General features: G+C 43.0%; 1 protein-coding gene across 5 annotated transcripts in view; it reads left to right on the top strand.

The window, feature by feature from the left end:
* The first annotated feature begins 910 nt into the window (after positions 1-910).
* Positions 911-9,055, top strand: part of LOC105541954 (histone H2A.V) — a 29,162-nt gene continuing 21,017 nt past the window's right edge. For 2 of the 5 annotated variants that reach the window (XM_011983264.1, XM_011983267.1), the window contains exons 1-3: positions 911-1,631; positions 6,060-6,137; positions 8,437-8,550. In XM_011983264.1, the coding sequence (XP_011838654.1) occupies positions 1,629-1,631; positions 6,060-6,137; positions 8,437-8,550 (195 nt within the window). In that variant the 5' untranslated portion in view covers positions 911-1,628. The remainder of the gene's footprint in view (positions 1,632-6,059; positions 6,138-8,436; positions 8,551-9,055) is intronic. The other 3 variants (XM_011983268.1, XM_011983265.1, XM_011983266.1) reach the window with 3 other exon arrangements.

The following is a 9,055-nucleotide window of genomic DNA, read 5'->3' as shown; positions in this document are numbered from 1 at the left end:
GTGGTTCCTTCCGGGGGACCATGGCCTTGCTGACATCTTGATTTTGGACTTCTGGCCTCCAGAACTGTGAGACAATAAGTTTCTGTCCTAAGCCACCCAGTTTGTGGGACTTAAAGAAATTTTTTTAGCTGGGCACGGTGGCTGAAGCCTGTAATCCCAGCACTTTGGGAGGCTGAGTCGGGCGGATCACGAGGTCAGGAGATCGAGACCATCCTGGCTAACACGGTGAAACCCCATCTCTACTAAAAATACAAAAATTAGCGGGGAATAGTGGCGGGAGCCTGTAGTCTCAGCTACTTAGGAGGCTGAGGCAGGAGAATCACTTGAACTCAGGAGGCGAAGGTTGCAGTGAGCTGAAATCACACCACTGCACTCCATCCAGCCTGAGCAACAGAGCGAGACTTCATCTCAAAAAGTAAATAAATACATAAATAAATAGTGGAAACACCGCGGAAGAAAAACGATCGCTGAAGAGCCTGTGCACTCACATACATCCTTTAATTTTTACAACAGCTTCCGGGGGAAGGCGATTCCACTTTAGAGTTTTTCTTCCTTTCTAGCTGGGAGTTACCCTCCAAATTTTAACCTAATGATGTAAGCAAAATAAGCACACTGAAGAGGCTGAGAAGAAAAACGGCTCACGACAGTCTGAGCTCTGTGAGGTCTGCAAAATGTATAAGGCCTAGAGGGACATGAGTATGGGACTTCGGTTATGCCCACCCCCTGTCCCCACATACACAATCCCATGCACACCCAATTGTCTAAAGTCATTTCATTCCTGACTATCGGCCTCATCCATTACCTTTTTTTTTTTTTTTAAGACAGGGTATGCTCTGTCTCCCAAGCTGGAGTGCAGTGGCGCGATCTCGGCTCACTGCAACCTCCGCCTCCCGGGTTCAAGCGATTCTCCCGCCTCAGTCTGCCGCGGATTGCCAGGGTCCGCGCTGAGAGGACGTCAGGGGAGTCAGTCCCCCAGAATAACGGCTGAGCATGAGGGCTGCCTAACCTTGAAACCCAGCGCCCTCCTGATCCACACGTCCTAAGACGAATAAATCCTCACAGTCTTTGTGAAAACCCACCAGCAGAAGCACGTCCAAAAGTCTCTACCTCCCCAAACAAGTCTCAGAAGCGGGAAAACCAACGCCGCGAATGGGCGGGAAAGCCACAGCGCCTGCAATCGCTTTACCTCATTAGCTAATTTTGCTGTCCTTCTCAGTGGCCCGCCTCCCTTGCTCGCGGGCGATATTTTCATTGGCTTTCGTCTGCTAGACGTCCAATCTCATTGGTTTGCTTTTCTGTTCGTCAGGCTTGGGTGCCTGGTGAAAGGCGGAGAGGGCGTCACTATTGGGCTGGAAGCCCCGCCTCCGCGTGCCGTGTGCAAAAACAAACAGCCGTTAGGTAGGCGGTGCCGGGGGGGCGGGGTCTGGCTAGAAGGAGGCGCGCGATTGAACAGTCGCTGGGGTTCGAACCAGCAAGACAAGCGGGCATTGGCCGCAGCAGCGCGAGGCGGGCACGGGGTATTGTCCGGCTCCGGCGGCGGCGGTCGGTGCTGCGAGAGCGGCGGCGGCGGCGCGGGTCGTCAGCGGGAGGGCGCGCGGCCGAGCGGAGGCAGAGTCGGCGCCGAGAACATGGTAAGGGCGGCCGGGTGGGTCGGGGGCACGGGGCCTAGGACAGGGCCGGGGGAGCAGAACGCGGAGGCCCCGGCGTCGGCGCCGCTACCTGTGGAGTCGGGAGTTTGCGGGTGTCGGGGCTTCGTCCGGCCGAGCCCTTCGCCACCCGCCGGGGGGCGCCATATCCCGGCTGCGGAGCCCGACACGGGTCCCCGGGTGAGAGCTGGGCCTGGCCGGGTAGAGCGCGAAGTCTGTTCGGAGCCGGACAGGTCTGTCCCGACGCTGGTGACGCTGCACCGCTCGTCTTAGAAGGAGGAGGACGCCAGAATCCGGCTTGGAAAGGTAGAAACAGGTGCCGGATCTTAATGTGATCGCTCCTCTGTATGAATGAGGTCAAACCGGCTGCCGCTATACAAGTTAGATAAGTCTTTGGCGATGTTTGGTTACGTAATGTCTCTGGCAGTCAATTTGAGGGTTTCTGCGAAAGGGTGCTTGTATTTGTGGTCTTTTGAGCTACAAAGAATGGTTTTATAGACCAGAACCACACGATTTGTTCTAGGTGATTGCACAGGTTTGAAATGAACGCCCATTATCTTCTGACCCCCATGCAGTTTGCGGTTTTCATTATAAAACGGTACTTTCCTTTGCCCTTGCTATGAATTTTCAGTCTTAAAGCATTCATCTTTTCATTCTGAAATTCAGATCTAGATAAGAAAAGTGTGGCTTTAAAAAAATGAAAGTGAATAGAACTTCAGCCCCATTTTAAAGTTGAGGGAAAGGAGAAAGTGCTAAAGGATACGCTCTGAGTTGCATCAAAGATTGTGTAAAAATAGTAAGACTGTTATTATGGAATCTTATTTTTGCCGGTATTCGTGCTTTAAGCATTCTGTTGAAAGATTACTTCAACGGGAGCTACCTGCCTAAAAGTTAACACCAGGCTGTCATTTCTTATACTGCAGATAATATTAGATGATTTGTGCTTGATGTGTCAGATACGGTATTTAATAGACTTAACACCTAACTATAAACAGATTGGTCAGTCGAGAGGACAGAATGTTTGGTTATTGTAAAATACCCAAATCTTATAGCTGGAATAGACTTTAGGGACAATTGCTTCCAACGTCTAACGTATAGTTTATTGTTATTGTAAAGTACTATACTTTAACAAACTGAGGTACAGCCTACATCTAATCTGTAAAAGGATTTGCTCAAACAGATGATTTTCATGATTGTAGTTTTTTGTTTGTTTGTTTATTTTGAGACGGAGTCTCAGTCTGTCGCCAGGCTGGAGTGCAATGGCGCGATCTTGGCTCACTGCAACTTCCATCTCCTGGGTTCAAGCGATTCTCCTGCCTCAGCCTCCCGAGTAGCTGGGACTACAGGTGTGCGCCACCACGCCCAGCTAATTTTTTGTATTTTGAGTAGAGATTGGGTTTCACCATGTTGGCCAGGATGGTCTCGATTTCTTGACCTCGTGATCCGCCTGCCTCAGCCTCACAAAGTGCTGGGATTACAGGCGTGAACCACCGCGCCCGGCCGATTCTAGTTTCTTAGATATTTTTCAGTCTCTAGTGATACGCTATATGTTTTACATCCACTTACCAGTAGCTAAAAATACATAAGTATTAACATAAGCTAAAATGCAGGAGACATTGAGTTGTCGTTCTTGATAGATTTTAAACGTGAAAGGAAGTAAGCAGATGTCTGTTAAAACTGACATGAAAGTGTCTTAGTATCCAGTTTGCAAGTTTATCCAAGTGAAATGAACTCCCTCTTCCTCTTGTGTGTGTGTGTGTGTGTGTGTGTGTGTGTGTGTAATTTTTAAAAACCAGCAACCTTAGGTTAATATGAAGTCAATTCTTGGAATTAAAAAATTATATTTGGTTTATCAAGCACCAATTAAAATGAATGTTCAAATTAGGGAGGCTATATATACAGTTTGAGGGGATATCGGAAAGAAAGTAATTATCCATTTATTATATAATTTTATATTCAGATAAGTTTGATACCATGAAAGTTTTCTTTTGTTAAGTATGAGAATTGTATCGAGAGTCTCTAAATATTGAAACTAGTCATTTAATGTATTGAGGCTTTTAAAATCTGACTATATGTCTACTTCTTTAAAAAGCAAATAGAACAGCAAATACGACGTATCTGAAACAGTGAGGATAAAATTGCTTAAGCAGAGTAGTTATTATATGACCTGGGGAGCCTGGGGAGTTTTGTAGTTGTTGGCTTTTCATTAGTGACTAGTTCTTATTTTTTCCAATCCAGTCATAGGAAGACAGTGATTATAATTTTAGATGCCAGTTGAGAGGTTTTTAAGTGTTATATATTAGGCAAATAGAGATAAAAAGGGTTTTTTATTTGAGAAGTAAGACCTGTCTTGTTAGGGGAGCCGACCTCAAAAATCCAAAAATTATATTTTTCTTATATAACAACATAGTCAAAATTATTGAAATATATGAGGCATTCTGGTAGAAATCAAGAGCATCTCAGTTCTTACTGATAAACTTAAATCATTCTCTTGCTGAATTACCTAATGTAAGAGAGTGGGTATGAATTAGTTTTTAGATTTTTATTTTTCCTGTTTCTAGTACCTGCCAAGGTTTTACTGTTTTTCTTCCATATTATCTTGGGTGACGCGCTTAATTCACTTAGACATGCGATTAGAGGAAGTATACAGGGGTAATTTTTAGCTTTAAAAAATCTTTAAGGAAAGGGTTAGCTACAAAGGGGATATGCCATTTCAAAGCTTACCATCTGTTTTGAAAGTATAGCCCCTCAAACAGCCAATCCTGTAAACTGATTTAACAGTAAAGAAATAATCTATTTAAATGGTAAAAACAAAATATATGAGAGAAAATTAGTTTTCTTAAGTCAGACCCTTAGTATTTCCTCCTTAGAGGCAAATAGCATTTCTAATTTATTGTGTCACCTTCTAGAAATAATGTGTGTACACACATACTTTATAATACCCCATATTTACTTAATAGCTCATTACATTTGCACATACTTTACCTTTTTCATGCAGAAATAGGTTTTTTTTTAAGCGTACAGTTCAGTGGCATTAAGTACATTTATAGTGTGCAACCATCACTGCCATCTGTCTCGAACTTTTTCATCTTCCCAAGTGGAAACTCTACCCATTCAACAGTAACTCGGCCAGGCGCGGTGGCTTACGCCTGTAATCCTAGTACTTTGGAAGGGCAAGGCAGGCAGATCGCTTGAGGTCGGGAGTTCAAGACCAGCCTGGCCAACGTATGGAAGCCTTGTTGGTACTAAAAATACAAAAATTAGCAGGGTGTGGTGGTGCACACCTGTACTACCAGCTACTTAGGAGGCTGAGGCAGGAGAATCACTTGAACCCAGGAAGCAGCTACCACTGGCAACCACAAATCTGCTGACTATGAACTTTACTATTTTAGGAACCTCATAAGTAGAATCATACGGTATTTGTCTTTTTTGTAACTGTCTTATTTTCCTTAGCATAATGTCCTCAAGGCCCATTTACGTTGTAGCTTGTGTCAGAATTTCCTTTTTAAAGCTGAATACTATCCCATTATATATATATCATTTTGTTCATCCATCATTGGACACTCAAGATTGTTTCCACCTTTTGGCTAGTCTGAATAAAGCTTCTGTGAACATGGGTGTACAAGTATTTGTTTGAATCCTTGCTTTCAATTTTTAGGTGTATACCTAGAAGTGGAATTGTTACACTATATGACAATTCTGTGTTTAATTTTTTGAGGGTTTTTTTTTTCTTGGAATATGCTTTATTTTTCTGAGAGTTCTAAATATTTCTGTGGAAGTAATATATGTTACACTGACATTGATAAAAATTGTGAAATATTTCATGTATGCATAAAAGTTATATTGACTTGCAAGATTCTTCAATCTGGAAATTGATAAATATGTTAGTTTTTAGAAATCTCATATTTTTCAGCCTAGCACTGTGGCTCATGCCTGTAATCCCAGCACTTTGGGAGGCCAAAGCGGGTGGATCACTTGAGGTCAGGAGTTCAAGACCAGCCTGGCCAACATGGTGAAACCTCATCTGTACTAAAAATGCAAAAATTAGCTGTGTGTGGTGGTGCGCACCTGTAATCTCAGCTACTCAGGAGCCTGAGGCAGGAGAATCACTTGAGCCTGGGAGGCGGAGTTTGCAGTGAGCCAGGATTGCCCCACTGCACTCCAACCTGGGCAACAGAGCTAGACTCCATCTCAAAAAGAAAAAAGAAAAATCTCATATTTTCAGTAAGCGTTTAAGGTTTGACTTCTTTGATAGAAATTATAAAAGGTGATAGAATCCCATGTATATGAGGAAGGGGATCACCTACATATTTTTAACTACCTAAAGTAAAAGTAGAAGAAATTCTGTTTCCAGAATATTTTTGAAGTAGTATTTTCAACTCTTTTCATTCAAAAATTTTTTTTTGCATTTAGGCTGGAGGCAAAGCTGGAAAGGACAGTGGGAAGGCCAAGGCTAAGGCAGTATCTCGCTCACAGAGAGCTGGGCTACAGGTAATGAATCCATGCTGTCGTTACATTACTATTTTCTTTACTGTTGTAATTTATGACCTATGTTTCATCGATTACAGAAGTCTACTTGTATTACTACAAACTTTTTTTTTTTTTTTTTTTGAGACAGAGTCTCACTCTATCACCAGGTTGGAGTGCAGTGGTGCGATCTCGGCTCACTGCAACCTCTGCCTCCTGGATTCAAGCAATTCTCCTGCCTCAGCCTCCTGCGTGGCTGGGACTACAGGTGCGCACCACCATGCCCAGCTAGTTTTTGTATTTTTAGTAGAGACGGGGTTTCACCATGTTGGCCAGGATGGTCTCAATCTCTTGACCTCGTGATCCGCCCGCCTCAGCCTCCCAGAGTGCTGGGATTACAGGCGTGAGCCACTGTGCCTGGCCGAGAAATACTTTTAATCAGGAAACTTGGAAGGCCAAACTGTAAACTGTTATCCTCTTGGCAGTGGTAAGCCATTGAGAGTTTAAGCAAGAGGACAACATGATCCAGATGATACCGAAAGAAGGGGGATGGAAATTTATATTGATGTGCACATTCTGTATTTTAGGTTTCCGTGTATATTCCTAATTAGAATTTATTTTAAGGCATACTTAATTTGAAGTAGAAAATGGAAGGCCAATGGAGATTATTGCGGTGATTTAGGAATAAAGTAACATACTTGAATGGGAAGCAGTAGAAATCATGTGTGTGCAGAAAATAGGTGAAGCAGTATAAGGGTAAGAGGAAGTCAGAAGTTTCTCTAAGGCTTCTAGAGAAAGGTTCTCTAGAACCTAAGGAACAGAGGAGTTTGTAATAGGGTCAAGTTATGAGTAAATTTAAATGGGATCATTTTGAAGTTCACTAAAGCATCCATGTGAAAATGTCCAGAAGTTGGAAACATGAGTTCAGCTTTCTAAGAGAGGGGATAGAATTAGGAATTTGAGATCATTTATGTAAAATTGATAGTTTATGTTATGGATGAGTTTCCTAACCTAAGAGAATGAGAAAGGAGCACAAGGATATTGGAGGACCCCTCAAAAACTTTAAGAAAAGGCTGAGTAGTAGTCAGGGTTGGTATGAGAACTCTGAAGTCTAAGAAGAAATGTTTTTGAGGGCCTACTGTATGCCAGACAACATACTGGTTACTAAGGATACAAAGGAAAAGAAGACATAAATCTTGCTTTTAAGAAGCTTTTGGTCACTTAGAGACGAAGTATAAATGCAAAAAAAAAAAAAAAAGATTGCTTGTGTTTATTAAGGAAGTAAAATGTCACTGCTGGCCTTCAAAAGTACTGTTTAACAGAAACCAAGTTAGGGTTAGGAAAAAATGGGTGACAAGAAAGTAAGGGTTTCAGGATTTGTTTTTTAAATTCAGTCTTTGGAAAGAGACTTTCTAGACTGTAACTGGAAGCAGTTTTCATAGATTGTGAAGTTTTCAGTAAAGTCTGTAGAAGGAAAGGAACCAGCGGAAAGGAAGTAATTGTAGCTGTTGAAATAATGCAACAGTGAAGGCATGAGGTAGTCCTGTAAGAAAGGGCACAGACAGGCTGGGCGCAGTGGCTCATGCCTGTAATCCCAGCACTTTGGGAGGCCAAGGTGGGCAGATCACGCAAAACCGTCTCTACTAAAAATACAAAACAGCCAGGCGTCCTGGCATGCCTATAATCCCACCTACTCAGGAGGCTGAGGCAGGAGAATCGCTTGAAACCCAGGAGGCGGAGGTTGCAGTGAGCCAAGATGGCACTACTGCACTCCAGCCTCAGCGACAGAGTGAGACTCTGTCTCAATAAAAAAAATAATAAAGGGCACAGACAAGTGGGATTAGGATACTCTGAAATGAGAAAAGTACCCTCTTTTTCGGAAAGTAGAATCACAATGAGATAATAGTACTGATTTTTCTTAACTATCAGATCACCGCTTGAAACTGAAGAAAGAACATTTAATAAGATCTGAGGAAGGCATTGGAGGTTCAAAGTTGCATGTGCCTTTTATCTGAAGAAATTAACTAGACAGGAATTTGATCCATGGGTCATGTTGAATGTATAGTTGATGACAGCCCTGCATGGTTTTTCTTCATTTTAGAGTGATATTCTCCATATTATGCAGAGGTTAAAGATTTTGGACTGATTACCAGAACATAGACACAGGCCCTGGGAACTGTTAATTGCCTAATAGATTTGACTTCTGATATGTGTGATCAAGTTTTTTATTATTTCATGCTTACTCACATTTTTCAGCCTTTGATTACAGTCAGTGCAATGTTAAGACTCTGCAGTGCTTCCCACTAAGACATCTCTCTTTTAGTTTCCTGTGGGCCGCATCCACAGACACTTGAAGACTCGCACCACAAGCCATGGAAGGGTGGGTGCCACTGCTGCCGTGTACAGTGCTGCGATTCTGGAGTACCTCACTGCAGAGGTTTGTACAGGAATGTCTGTTGTATATGGCAGTCCAGAAGGTGCACTAGTCTAAGTGACATAAACCCATGGAATATATTTGAAAAAAGACATATTATGCTCATTGGGGCTTTTTTGTTTTTTTGGAGATAGAGTTTCACTCTTGTTTCCCAGGCTAGAGTGCAATGGCCAGTCTCCACTCACTGCAACCTCTGCCTCCCGGATTCAAGCAATTCTCCCACCTCAGCCTCCCAAGTAGCTAGGACTACAGGTGTGCACCACTGTGCCCAGCTAATTTTTGTATTCTTAGTTGAGACAGGGTTTCACCATATTGGCCACACTGGTCTCAAACTCCTGACCAGGTGATCCACCTGCCTCGGCCTCCCAAAGTGCTGGAATTACAGGCTTGAGCCACCACGTCCGGCCTCATTGGTTTCTTTAACAGCGCAGTTTGAGATGCATCTTGTCAGCTATTACCCAATACTAATGTAAAAGAACCTTGGTGTACTTGTTTTTTTTTTTTTTTT

The sequence above is a fragment of the Mandrillus leucophaeus genome, unplaced genomic scaffold, assembly GCF_000951045.1.
Source record: "Mandrillus leucophaeus isolate KB7577 unplaced genomic scaffold, Mleu.le_1.0 Scaffold248, whole genome shotgun sequence".
Classification (NCBI taxonomy): Eukaryota; Metazoa; Chordata; class Mammalia; order Primates; family Cercopithecidae; genus Mandrillus; species Mandrillus leucophaeus.
Note: the sequence above shows the minus strand (reverse complement) of the source record. Positions and strands in the feature narration are given on the sequence as shown.